Here is a 14305-nt window from a genome sequence, read left to right on the forward strand (position 1 = left end):
AATCCTCCTCCTCCCCGCGCTTCCTTCACTAGTTCAGCCATAGGCGAGACCCGCTTGCTTGATGTTCTGGAGGCGCTTCCTCGTGGCTCTTCCCTCTCTCTGTGTGCGCAGCCCAATTCTGTGGCGGTAGCATATACAGTGGTACCTCAGGTTAAGTACTTAATTCGTTCCGGAGGTCCGTTCTTAACCTGAAACTGTTCTTAACCTGAAGCACCACTTTAGCTAATGGGGCCTCCTGCTGCTGCCGCCGCGCGATTTCTGTTCTTATCCTGAAGCAAAGTTCTTAACCTGAAGCACTATTTCTGGGTTAGCGGAGTCTGTAGCCTGAAGCGTATGTAACCCGAGGTACCACTGTAGTTGCTCCAAATGTTGCTATTCGTTTCCAAAAACCGTGGCAAGAATATTAGCCCGCAGCTACGCTTGAAAAGTATTGCCGAAGAGAACGCGCCGTTTTCTTAAAGCATTCGCTCCTTGTCTGGGCTTCCCTTCCTGAGGGCTTTTGTGTGTGCGCTTTTGAGGGAGACTCCTCGAAGAGCCATGAAAAGACAGAGGACAGCCGATTAATTCGGTTTATTATTCTGTTTTTAGCATTGGGTGGGTGCGGTTGCTCTTTCTGGGTTTCCCGCCTCGTGTTTTGATGCGCGGTTTTCCTATTTTTTCTCCCATTTGGAGGTATTTGCAAGACACGCGCACGTCCCAGGCAGACGTTGCCCAAAAAATTCCCCACTGGGGGTGTCCGGAAATAACCGTGGTTGTGATGGTGGTCAGGGGTAGGGCAGGCCTCGGGGCGCCTTGTCGGCTCCTTGACTGGGCAGGTCGAACTGGGGGAACAAGAGGCCTCTTTGGCTGCTTGAGAGATGCCCACAGTGGCATGTTCAGCCAGGACCTTGGGCTTTGGGGGCTCCCTTCATGGGGCAAAGTTCCCTGCTGCCAGTACCCCTCTCCCTGCAAGCATGGATGGAGCAGGAAAGTCAGCAGCCAGGAGATGCAGAAACAGCAGCTGCCGCAACTTGTTTACTTTCCTTGGTTGGGTCCAGAGGGAGAACCCTGTATGGCTGTGGTGCCCTGGCTGCATTTGCCAGATGCAGACAGGAGGATGTACTGCAGGTCCTGTAGATCTGGGGTCCCCAATTCTAGCCCAAAAGCACTTTTGGAAATCTAAGAAACAGACATGAGCATGAAAAAAATACCCGTTTCGCATAAGCTGCCAAAACAAGCAAAAACATTTGCACTGCCTCAAAATACATACAACCTCCCCCTTTAATATGTATTTATATATAAAATAGGGAGTTGCAGGGGGCCGTGGCAAGTGTTACCAGGGGTGTCTTTTGGGTGCCCATGGGAACCCCAGCTCTAGACATCGTAGAACTATTTTTTTTACAATAATTTTTATTAGTTTCCAAATCCAAAATACACCTCATTATATCTATATCAAATCACAATACCAAATCAAATACCCAATTGTATAATTTTGGTGCCCCCACCCCCCACGTGCTAGAATTACAGGTTTGTTTTTTTAAAAAAATCTGCTTCCAAAGTCTTTCTTAATCCAGTTGTATTCCAATCATAATTACTCTATAATCCATTCAGCAGCTGCAACGTTTATAACTTCTATTTGTATTAACACATTCAATAATTTATTAGTCCACAAATGAAGATCTATATCCTTTTGCTACAGCGTGTAGTAATTATTTGTCCATAATTTTTCTTCTTTCTTTGCCAAATGTTAATCCATTTGTCCAGAAAGTCCCACGTCGCTCCAGTTGTACTCTCTCCTTTCTTTTCTCAATTGTAGTTGCAATATAAATACATCAGCCTAGGGAAAAAGTTAACTGGCACCCCGCCAAAGCCCTGACAGTTCTCCAATTTCTCTTCCTTTAGGTATTGTTGAACACATCATCTCTGATCTTTGGGCATGTTTGCCGGGGCTAATGGAAGTTGGAGTTCAGGAAATCCCTGTTTTGATTTACTTACTAAGCAGTATCTAAATGCTGAAATAAATAAATAAAATATCTGGAGGGCCACAGGTTCTCGATTCCTAGTGCAATGTGACCAAACAACAAGAAGTGAGAAATTAGGTTTTGTTTCTATAACTTTAAAAAAAAATTATTGTGGCAGGCAATGTGTGTGTGTAGGAAGAACTTGAATACAGTGGTGCCTCGCAAGACGAAATTAATCAGTTCCGCGAGTCTCTTCGTCTTGCGGTTTTTTTGTCTTGCGAAGCACGGCTATTAGCGGCTTTAAGAAAAAGGAAACAAACTTGCAAGACGTTTCGTCTTGCGAAGCAAGCCCATAGGGAAATTCGTCTTGCGGAACGACTCAAAAAACGGAAAACTCTTTTGTCTAGCGAGTTTTTCGTCTTGTGAGGCATTCGTCTTGCGGGGCACCACTGTATTGGAAGCGCAGTTCATCTCACACATCCTCTCACTTTCTGTTCCCACCTGCCCCATATTCCTAGTGGTGCAAGGCCACCTTGTATCATCAAGAGTGGAATGGGGTGAGATATTACATCACAATCACATTCCTGAATGCAGTGCTATACTTTACCCATAAGGATGACTGGCAACAATTGACTCACTTTACCTTAGGATAAAGTGGGACACAGCTGGAGGGAGGTGACACTGAGCTTTTTCTCCAAATCAAGCTTCATCTTAATGTTTAGGCCAAGCTTGATCTTAATGTTCATGTCCTCAGTCACACCTAAATGTAACAACGTTGGGAACAAGCATTTCTGTAGCTAAAGTACCTCAGAGCCTGCCAAGATTACTGGGAGGCAAGGGAGTTCTAGGCATTTTCCCAGCTTCACTTGCTACCAATGCATGCGTCATATTCAGTCCCTGCTTCTCATAACAACAGCTGCAGAAGCCTCAGTGATGAATAGGTTTGTCAAGGAAATAGGAAGAGTGGTCCTGCAACTGCCTTTCTTTCCCATCCACCATAGAGGCCATAAGTGGTTGCTTGGGGTCTGAAGTGTGTGATATGGCACTTGTTTCTCTAAAATGCAGGTAAGCAGCGTTAGGAAAGGATTTCTCCCACCTTGCTAATATTTTAAAGGGGTAAGTGCCGAAGAATACACACAAGTGTTGTGGACCTGATTCAGGTTGCATGTATTCTACTTTTGTGTTACAACTTTGAACAGTGCTGAGTTTGCTCACTTTTCAGAGCATGATAATATTCTTGTATGCATTCGGATTTGATAGTGGGTTTCACAGAAGTGTAGCTTGCATGCAGAAGTACATCATTTTTGCAGCCAGTCTGCGGTGGAAGTATCCTCACCACATTTTGGTTGGAGGAAACCAGCAGTTTTCAGCAGAAGCCAGATTTTTACCACTTTGATGGTCTGGCCTTTGTATTAGTCACAAAGCCACATTTTCTTCCTCTACCCACCACCCCACCCACAAATTTTTTTTTAAAGCATGAAACAAACATGCACATAAGGCACTTGAAATAAAAAACCAGTGTGGACAGCATGCTTGATGCACTAGAGAGGGAGCTGTTGTGTTTGATTTGGAGACTGTATGTTTCATTACAAGAGCAAATGTGAGGAAAATCGAGCTCACCCCTGCAGCAGAACCTCCTCAGGTTTGCTCATGATTGGAGGAAATGGCCTCCTTTTCCAAAGTGAATTTGGGTCTAACTTCAACCTTGGAATATTATTCTTTTTATTAATAATAATCTTTTTGGCCAGTGACCCATTGAGTAAATTGAGAAGCCTCAATTATATTTTCCTTTTGCCACTGTGGTTGGAGGCAGGTGTGTCTTGCAAGAAGCTTCTTCTGGAGCCAGGATGTGAGAATAGAGGCCATAACCCATAGGATAAGGTTGCCAGACGTCCCCGTTTCCCAGGGACAGTCCCCAGATTTACAAATTAGTCCCCATACAAAATCCGTTGAAGTTGAAAAGTGTCCCTGGATTCATTGGAAAAAATCTGGTAATCTTACCATAGGAACTTCGTGCTTGTGTGAATTATTTGCACACATGTGTGCTCCTGTTACCCTCTGAATATCTGGAGTCTCCTGTGGGTTTGGATAAGATTGGTCTCTGTTACATTTGGAACAGTGAGACTTTTTTCAGCATCTACTTCCTATATCTCTTATCTGTTTCTCCACCACCACCTATCTTTAGGTGTGCAGCTGACAATTAAACTACCTGAGGCAAAAAAAAGACGTTTTGCAAGTTGGCAGCACGTGAGCTGTTCAGGCTGTCTGTCCTCTGCGCAAACACCTCTCCGCATTTGGCAGGCTTCACTCAATGGTTCACATGGGTAGGTCTCTTTCCTGTGAGCAATTAACTCTGTGCTAGTGAGCCTGTGAGTAGACACTGTGAATGTAATCATAAATGAAAACAACACTGCAAGCCCCCTAAATCACAGTCTAGAGTCACTGTTAGAAGCTCAGATATAAGGACCCAGGTGGGTCCTTAAACCAGGGTTACAGTCGCCAAAATGGAATGTTTAGTTGCCATTTAGGGGGCAGATAACTCAAAAGCATATTTTTCAATGCAACTCTTGAGTTCATTCTGATTGTGCAGATAAAATATAACTGACGGAATTCTACAGGATGTGTTGTGGGTGGGTGAAAACAGGCAAGATCCAAGGATCATCAGACATTTGCCTCCAGATGGTGGAGACGTCAGACGCCATTCTGGCTCCTAGCTTCACTTGGTCACAAGTGACCAATAGCCAGGTGAAAAATGAGCCTGGCACATGGGAAATTTCAAACTCTGCTAGAGGTACAAGATAATTCCCACAACAACAGGAATAAAAAGGGCTCTTGTCAAACCTACATCCCAGATACTTAGCAGCTGGAAACTTGAACAGACAATGAGAACTGCTAAAAATAAAATAAAAGAATCATACCCAACTAAAGGAATTAAGGGGTATTATCACCAAAGACCTCATTCTTACTATTGGAGTTTGAGGTGAGCAAGCAATCAGTGTAAGTAATTGCCTACAAAGCAAAAAATTTAAAAGGGAGCACATCCAATATTAATAGATGGCCAGGTAGTATTCTGCTTTTCAACTTGACCAAAAAAGTCCACCTAGAGAACTACTGTCATTCACTCCTGCTTCCGGAAGTACAATGTTTTGTGTTTCCTGGAACTTGGGAGCTGAGAATTTGATGTTGACAGCTACTTCCTTAATAAATATGACCTTTGCAACATGAGTCATTTTTTTAGGTTGTTGACTTGAACATATGTTTTTTCATGGCTGTGACGATGATATTATGATGACTGTTGTCCTTATATAATTGACACCCTTCATATCTTTACTTGGCGATTCAAGCGCGTACCAGAAAGTTTAGGGTGAGATTCACCTAATGTGTCCCATCAGCAGAAGCCCCCCACCCACCCTGAGGATTTCTGCTTGCACAATGGGACTTCTCCTCTCCTTGCCCACCTCCCGAAATTATTCCATTTGACAAGCTGAACTGCTTATGCTGATGGAACATTTCTCTTAAAATTCTTTCCTTTCTCTTGAATTCTTTCCTGAGGTTTCAGCAGTTAAAGTAGTCGCCCTAGTGCAACAGGTCTACTTTTTAAAAAGGAAGTGACTTTTTGTGGTTAGGAAAGTGATGGAGAAGTGTAGTCAAAAGTATGGGATGAATGAATCAGTAATGCAAAGGCATTTATCTTCCCTTGCATTTTGAAAATTCAGTTTCTTTGGCATCTTTCCTTTAGTGGAGCCTTATATAAATTTGATTTCTGAGTGTTTATTGTGCCTTCTCTCCCCCCACAAAAAAGTTGGGGTTTTTTTGTATCCCCTTGCCAATCTATGAATTAAATACTTTGGTATATTTTGCAACCTTTGCAACTAAAGCTATTTCACTTTCCCAGTTCTGACAAATGTCTGCACTGTTTTGTATTGGAAGTTTGGTGGCAATCCCTAGGTGGCACCAGTAAACATTGCAATCATTTTATAGTTCGGTTACATAGGTTCTGTTATCTCCATTTAACCAATTAAGCTTTTTTCTCATACTCGACCAACATTTTCTCTGCACACATTGCATTCAGTATAGGATTGCTCCTAATTTTTGTACAACATAATACGTTTTGTGATTGCCCCCGCATGCAAAAATAAAAACAAACAGATTGCCCAAAGCTTTGAACTTTAAGGCTTCATTTAAAGTTCACTGCAGGCTCTGTGAAGCATAGAATCTACAATATTGCCACAGATTAATATATGTAGCCTGGGATTTGGACTGGGAACTCATAGTAGGAGTAGGAGTAATAATTCATTTATAATTGCTTCTCATGGAGCATCCCAAAGGGATTTACAGTATATTAAAAGCATGTATAAAACAGTCACACAGATTGCGTGGCAGCCATACCTTAGCCAACAGTACTGCAGCTTGCTTTGCTTAAGGCAGGTGTGGAGAGGCTGTAGCTCTCCAGGTGATGTTGGTCTCCACCTCCCATCAAGCCCGGCCACCATGGCTGATAGTTGTGCATCAGGGCAGCCACTGGTCGCTTGCAGTAGGTGATAAGTGACACACCTCTTTCCTTGGCTTTTGACACCTGAGATGTATGCTTTTTGGACCCACCTTCTGTGGTTGTAAGTGGCTTTAAACTGTATTTAACATGGTGCTTTAGTTGTTGCAACCCACGCTGGGACTTGGAGTGGTGGGCAGGCAGGTCATAAACTGGTTATAAGAATAATACATTTCCAGTTGTTAGTGGATAATTGGAGCCTGAGCCGCAGACCAATACTTATTTCCTGTGGTTTTTATTGCCAAGTTAAAACAATTTGGTCTGCCTTAGTGATTTCCTATTCCTTTGAGGTTTCCCCTTTGGAGTTTATTGTTCAGCGTCCCCACTTCCTTCGTACTCTGCTTTCATTCTCCTTGTCTGAGCTAGGCTTAATTGTGCTTAAACTGCTTAGGCAAAGAGCAGCAAGATTTGCAGCGGAGTGTGCAGGCAGACATTGTGGGATAGTAAAAGAAAAAAGAAAGTGCAATAATCCAGTGTGGAAGTTACCACCTACCTGGGTAGTAAATATACATAGGAATGCCCTGCATATATATTTAAATTAAATTCAAACAAACTTGGAGTGTTTCTTGAAAATTATTTTAATTTGAGTACATGGAAGTAGTTAAGCTCATGACAGCTTGACTGCAGGCATTGATTTTCATTGTTGCAATTTAAGTGGGGAGAAAAGGAAAGCGCTGAGGCCTACTAACACCAATTTTAGCTTGTGAAAAAGCTGTTTATTTCAGGCATAGGCAAACTTGGCTCTCCAGATGTTTTTAGACTACAACTCCCTAGCTAACAGGACCTGTGGCCAGGGATGATGGGAATTGTAATCCCAAAACATCTGTAGGGCCAAGTTTGCCTGTGGCTGGTTTATTTGTTACGTTGGCATACATCCCATAGCAGTAATCAACCTGAAAAAATAATTTTATGGATAATAATAATTCAAGGTATTTTCCATTAAAGAAATAAATCATTGAAAACATTTCCATCCCATGTAACATCAGTGACTTTGTTGTCTGGCTGCATTGAGCATCTGGAAATTATGCATGAAAGGGAGCATGCAGATAAGTTAATTAAGCCAGCCCAAGGTGTTGTAGTTTGGAGATGAAAAGCTTTGGGGTTCCTGATAGCAGGGGTGGGGCAGAGGAAATCATTCCCAGCATTTCCTTCTGACTTGTGAAAGTTTCCTTACCATTGGTCCATCTATCCCAGTATTGGTTCCTATGCCTGCCCCACAAGCCTTGGGCTCTGCTACCTGAAAGCCCTTAACATTTTACAACTGAGTCCTGGGCCACTTCCTTTTTTGAGAATGATTTTCCTCATCATTTTCACCACTGCATCCAAGCAGTGTCCCAGGGACTGCACAGCCTTTCCTGGTTCAGATGTTATGGAGAAATATGGTTGAGTGTGATCAGTACACTGATGGCACCTTGCCCCGAAACTCCTAATGACCACTCCCAATGGCTTCGTGTAGATATTAAATAGCACTGGAGATAAGAGAGTCCCCTGTGGCGTAGCTGCCAGGAGGCCAAAAGGCACTCTTCCGATGCTACTCTCTGGACTTGGTCCTGAAGTACGATTGCAGCCCCCAATTTCCATTCCCTGGAGCCGGTCCAGGAGGTTGCTGACGAGAGATCAAGAAGCTGGAGCAAGGTTGCACTCCTCCTGTCTGCAAAGGTCCTCTAAGAATGCTTGCATCTGCCCCACCACAGACCTCTTCACTACCTTCCCCCAAAAGAGGGAGTATTTGCAACTGGTCAGTAGTTGTTCCAGTCCAGAGCTGGTTTCTTCAGGAGCTGTTGCATCACTGCCTGTTTCAATGCAGCAGGGACCATCCCCTCACACAGTGAAGTGTCAAATAAACACATTTCTATAAAACCCATTTGTCATCAACAAAAACACCAGCAGCAGTATGTGCAAATAAAATATCTTGAGAAGTTCTGCCCTTTCCCCCAGTCTGTGGAAAGATATAAAATTCTGGTGTGAAATATCTGTCAAGGAGGCCTCTATGATCTTCAGATGGTAATTGCTGGGTATATACTGGCAAGCTTGAGCTGCAGAGAGGGAATTAACCAAGAGATGAAAAGAAATCACACGCAATTCTTCTTTTGCAGGTAGAAGCCCTGTGATTTCCGAAGATTACGAGTAACCTGGCTTCAGCATCAACGATGGACCAGGTTGGATCAGAAATTATTTTCAAATAATTGTATCGTCTGAAGAAATGTTGAGTTGTTTGTCCAAGAAAAGTTATTTTTGAGTCACCTTTTCTAGAAGCCCCTACCCCCTTTCCCCCTAAAAGTGTTCAGCAGAACAAAGGAGCAAGCTGTGGCTCTCACTCACCCCTGAGCTATGTAGAGACATAGGGAATCCCTGCTTAGGAGTGGAGGTCCCCGTCTCTTCCAAGTTCTCAAAGTTTACAAATTGCTGCAGTGCACAAGCACAGATCCCATATGTTTAGATAAGTGTTTTTTTGTGGAAAGCACTGCCCTTGTAAGGTAGCTCAGAATCACTTGAGAATTCAGTCCCGATAGCTGGCTTTGATTGTGCGTGCACAACTAAGAGGGACCATTTCCAGAAGAGTAGCTGTGTTAGTCTGTTGCGACAAAAAACAGCAAAGAGGTTTGTGGCACCTTAAAAGACTGGCCGGTTTATTATAGCATAAACTTCCACAGACATCGCCTGATGAAATGGACTGTAGTCCACGAAAACTAATGCTGGCACAAGGCTCAGTCAGGCTGGTCCTTAATCTCATTTTTCAGACATCAAGTGTGAATTAAAAGATGCCAAGATCGCCTTATTAGCAATGGTGTGATGGTGATTAGAAGACAAGGGCAGAGTTGAAAAAGAAGCGCACTACAACAGAGTTAGAAAATAACTGCCCCTGGGACACTAGAAACCATACTTGGCTCTCACTCTGGAGAGTTTGACAGTGCCTGGTATTTTTAGTATCTTAAGAGCTGCTAACTTCCCCTTTTTTGTATTTAAATATAAACTGATATTCTCCAGTTTCACAGGGTAAGATTATAGATATGCATAACCCCTGGATCAAGATGATAAAGGATTTCATGCACTAGAACTGCTATTATAAATATTTTTAAATAAGCATTAAATGAAGTTGGCTGCATGCTTATTTATCATAAATAATACCTGTTCTGTTTCTCTCTCTCTCCCCCCCCCCCCATTATAGGGTGATTATAATAGCCCCTTTCAGGAGGCACAGCTAACCAAGATTCTCCTCTACTCCTTCCTGGAGAAGTCTTCGGACTGTGCTTTTGCTTCAGAGCTTTGTGCTTTGAAAAACCAGTTGGTTTCAGAGCAGGACGATGATGAGGAGCTTCAGACAGATGGCAACAGATTTGGGCAACCTGAGGACAGTAGGTATTTTATCTTGAGCAAACAAGTTTGTTTGTTTGTTTGTTTGTTTGTTTGATACCCAGGTTTGATACCCTGGCTTTTCTCTCAGTGGAGCATGAATTTAAACAGACAGAACTACAAATATGCAATAAATATAAATATTTTAAGAACAGTTAAATAAATAAAACTATTAAAAATAGCTCTGCAAACAGTTAAGGCCATTTAAAAGCACACATGCAAAAACATACATTATTATCCTGGCTTTTCTGCAAGCAGCTCAGAGCAGTGTACCCCTTGCACACATAATTCTCTCAGTAGCCCTGTGATGTAGATTAGGCTGAGAGGCAGTGGCTGCCCTAAGGTTTCCTAGCAAGCTTTGTGGCAGGGATTTGAACCCTGGCCATAAATTCACCATGTAACCACCATGCTACGGTGGACACTTGTAGCAAATCCTCTGTGCTGTCCTCCTCAGCTGTCTGTTTGGAACCTAACTTAAACCTTGGGCAGATCCATGCCATGTGTCACATCCAGTGCATTTTTAAAGCACATGACTTCCCCCAAAGAATCTAGGGAACTGTAGTTTGTAAAGGGCCCTGTGAGTGGGAAACTACGGTTCTCATGATTCTTTAGGGGAAGTCCTGCTTTAAATGTGTGTTGGGTAGTGCTTTACCTATGTGGTGTGGATATGCCCCTTATTTATTTGAACAATTTATATACCATTTAGCTACAGTAGTCTTTCAGTGATTTTTTTTCAAAGGTGCAATACCAAAAATAACAACCAGTTTTCACTAAAAAACGAAACATCAGTTAAAATGCCTGCTTGAATAAAAAAGCCTTCAGTAGGCCCTGGAAGTTCAGAGAGGAAGAGTGAGCAGAGAATTCCATTCTGTTTAATCTTTTTTCAGTCATATATCCAAATTCAGATGAAGAGGAAATTTTCCGGATTATTGGAGCTCAGCTGGCTGAAATCGGAGATCAGCTGGCTGCCGAGATTGACCCATCGCTCATACAGAATCTTGTGCGGCAGTTTACAGCGGAGAACATGTCCAAAGAGGTGATTGAGAGGAATGAAATTTAAGGCTTCAGAGTTTCATCTACCATGATAAGTGAAATCCTGGATCCAAATAAATGCTGTGCGGTTTTCCTGGGAACCCTTGCAAAGTCCATGCTTCTCTTGCAGAGGTGACTTGGTGAATGGGATGTATAATAATTACTTCAGCTTTACTGTTGGGACTGAGGAACATAAAATTGGAGTTGGGAGAGAGAATTCAGGCATGTTTTGCTGTGGATTCTCTTACAGTCTCGTGAGCTAAAAGGCAGTAACTTCAGGAACGCAGGGATATGTCTTCTTCTTGGACAGAGGACAACAAGGCATTCAGCTTCATTTTCGTAGCTGAAATTTCTGTCCACCAGCAACAGGCTAGACTTGTATTCTTGCAGCCAACTTAGCTGCAAAATTGGCGTTGGGGCACAACAGTGTCCAAGGCTTGCTCCCACTGCTTCCCTTGGGGTGATAAAAGTCCCTCCCCCTAGAAGGTAGAATCATAGAATTATAGAGTTGGAAGGGACCATGAGGGTCATCTAGCCCAACCCCCTGCAAAGCAGGAATTTTTTTTATCCAACATGGAGCTTGAACCTACATCCCTGAGATTAAGAGTCTCATGATCTGCCAACTGAGCTATGTCACCAGACTTCCATTATATTTATGTCGAGGGTGTTCTCATAAAAGCACCCTCCCCATATGTGTGATGAAGCAGGCACAACCTTGCAAACAGAACATCATTTTTCATTGGAGGAGAATCTTGATTCTATGACTGTAATCGGTAATAGTACTTCTGTTGTGGTGGAAGCATGTTTCAAAGAAAATTTAAAACATGGAAGAGGTACAGCCATTGTTTTTTCGTCTATCGGTGAGAATTGTTTTAAAAGGAATTACTTATCCGTTAAGCAAAGGAGTGCCTACTAACAACAGATGTTGGAGGTGTGGAGCGAGCAAAGCAAAATTGCCCCAAGTGTTGTGGTTCATTTGGCCGGGGGCGGGGTTGGTTGCTTTCATTTATGTAGAAGGTGTATTTCCATTTTTATCTCCCCCACAATAAATTGCATTAGGTTACTCACCAGAAATATGGTTATAAATGGAGAAGGCAGCCATTATTTTAAAGTGGGTGGCCAATGCATGATTATAAAAAAGTAGAATGCAACTTAATGCCACTCAAGCTTCAGTGGTGAAGGCCTATAAACAGTTGACACCTGCAAATTATAATCTAAAAGTATTTTGTCTTCTTTGAGGAGTTACTTTGCTATTGACATATTATTGGATTGCTGAATTTTGAAATCCGTACATAAATGAACCCATGTATAATTTAGAATTATTTTTTTTAATTTATCGTTGGTGGATGTTAATGATTGTTACACTGATCTTTGATGTTTGGAACTATTGTAATATAAACAGCAAAGGAGCAAAACAAAGATCCGCCAAATGCCTTGCGGTGTGTGGGGACAAGGGGGAAGAGAAAATAGGTTTTATTTGTGAGGGATTGGATTGGAGTAGAGAGGAGCAGAAGGGCAGCATTTCAAAGAGGTACATTTTCCCCCTCTCTTTTTTTTAGGCAATAACCAATCACCTGTCTCAAGTAGTGAAGGAAGTTGTGCGAAGGATGCCTTTGGAAATGGAGCAGGAGAGAGCCATGCTAGTGGTAGCTATGGTTTTAGCCAAAAAAGTAGCAAACACTGTGCCATCTCTTCTACAACAAGTGTTCAGCACAACCGTGAACTACATCAACCAGAACCTCCGTGATTATGTGAACAACTTGGAACCTGAGGTGATATAAAATAAAATCCAGGTGTTGCTATTTAATTATCTCCATGCCCAGTGAATAATTCAGCCCTACTTTGGAAGCTAGGGGGAAAAGGAGTGGTTATTCAGGCCGTGTGAAATGTTGTAGGAAAGGAGTTTGTTGGGTCCCTGATTTTACATCATGTGTGAATAGGATGCACAACTGGGGCCCATGTACAAGTGGTGCTTGTTGTGGCCAGAGACAAAACAATGGGGCATGGCTTATATACAGTCTCCCCATCTTGCATCCTCACATGCAAGAGGCAGTCACTGCAGCTCAAGTGACACATTCCAGCCAGACAGAAGGACTTGAGGGTGCCCACGGGGGAAATGGACTGGGGGAAATCCCGAGGGCCTGAAGTTCCTTACTCTTCCTCTGTTAGGATGAGGAAATTGAGCATTTTTGACTCTGTTTGGTGTGTTAGCCTAACTCCAAGATCACCAAATTTTGGGGGCTTGCAAACTAGAGAAAACATTGTTAGCAACACACAGAGAGACCCCTGAAGCTTGTTTCATCAACTGCAAGATTTCAGTTGCAGCAGGGAGGAGTTAGGGAAGGCTGCTGCAGGCACATGTGTGTCCAGAGATGCCATGTTGGCAATATGTATTCTGACATGTGATCCTGCCTTCAGTTGGACCCTAAAGGATGGGCTGGGGAAACCCAGCCAGATGGGCAGGGTATAAAGAATAAATTATTATTATTATTATTAATACATGCAAGAAAAAGCCTTTTGGCGTTCACTTGTTTGGGAAATACCTAAATATGTGGACCATTGAATATAACTGTAGTGGACTGAACATAACTCCCTCTTTTCTTTCTCTTCTAGAGGTGAATGAAGGGAACACAACATGTCTACCTTTAAGAATTTTTTTTTTTTTTTAAACCAGGAAACAGTTAAAAGGAACTGTTTTAAGCTTTGCTTGCAATTTTTACCAATAGTAATTAGTTCCATGGTGCTGCTTACCTTGCTTTAAAGTATGAATTATGAATGACATTTTTTTTCTACTTGAAATACTTGGTCCTGCTCTACATCTCAGGAGGCAAGTGGCTATTTTTCTTGGGGTCATGGCGGGAGCAGTCTGTCATTCCTTGCAAATGACAAGCTTGGAGCAAAGGGTAGGTGTTCTGTTCTGCCAGTTGCCAACTGGATTGGAGTGTTTGGGATCACTTATAAAACTACAAAGCCTTAATGAGCAATAGCAGGTGCTCCAACCCATCTAAGGACATCACTCTTGGGCATCAGTGAAAGGAATTGCACTAATGTGAAAAAACCTTAGCTTGGGGGAACAGTGCTGGCTATGTATGCTGCTATTGCCCCATGGTACCTAGCCTTGGAGCAGCTTCATCTTTCCAGTTGTCTTGGAAACTGGCTCTAAAGAGCCAGTTGTCCAGTTTTTAGCAGATCATTGTTAATTCAAGTAGTTGATATATATGTATTTGTGTTGCTCTTTGTAAAATTTCAAAAATGAAAATTGTTTCCTGTTTTCTTTTTACATTAGGCAGCAAATTTTACAGCAAAGGTGGTTAACCTGTTGCCCTGGTAGCATGTGTTTCTGGACTCATCCGTGCCACCCAAACAGCCCAAATGAGTGGGAATACTGTGGCCACAGGTCACCCACTCTTGCTTTAAATGCAGCTGCCTT

General features: G+C 42.6%; 1 protein-coding gene across 5 annotated transcripts in view; it reads left to right on the plus strand.

Annotated features, from left to right (window-relative positions):
- Nucleotides 1-14134, plus strand: part of BID (BH3 interacting domain death agonist) — a gene marked incomplete at its 3' end in the record, with an annotated part of 54634 nt that extends 40500 nt beyond the window's left edge. For 2 of the 5 annotated variants that reach the window (XM_081023295.1, XM_081023294.1), the window contains 4 exons: nucleotides 8586-8648; nucleotides 9659-9845; nucleotides 10731-10879; nucleotides 12435-12656. In XM_081023295.1, the coding sequence (XP_080879421.1) occupies nucleotides 8640-8648; nucleotides 9659-9845; nucleotides 10731-10879; nucleotides 12435-12656 (567 nt within the window). In that variant the 5' untranslated portion in view covers nucleotides 8586-8639. Of the gene's footprint in view, nucleotides 1-2581; nucleotides 3006-4243; nucleotides 4265-8585; nucleotides 8649-9658; nucleotides 9846-10730; nucleotides 10880-12434; nucleotides 12657-13488 lie in introns of those variants that run through there. The other 3 variants (XM_081023298.1, XM_081023296.1, XM_081023297.1) reach the window with 3 other exon arrangements.
- Between the last annotated feature and the right edge of the window lie 171 nt (nucleotides 14135-14305).

Source organism: Podarcis pityusensis (genome assembly GCF_964106645.2).
Source record: "Podarcis pityusensis genome assembly, chromosome: 10".
NCBI lineage: Eukaryota > Metazoa > Chordata > Lepidosauria > Squamata > Lacertidae > Podarcis > Podarcis pityusensis.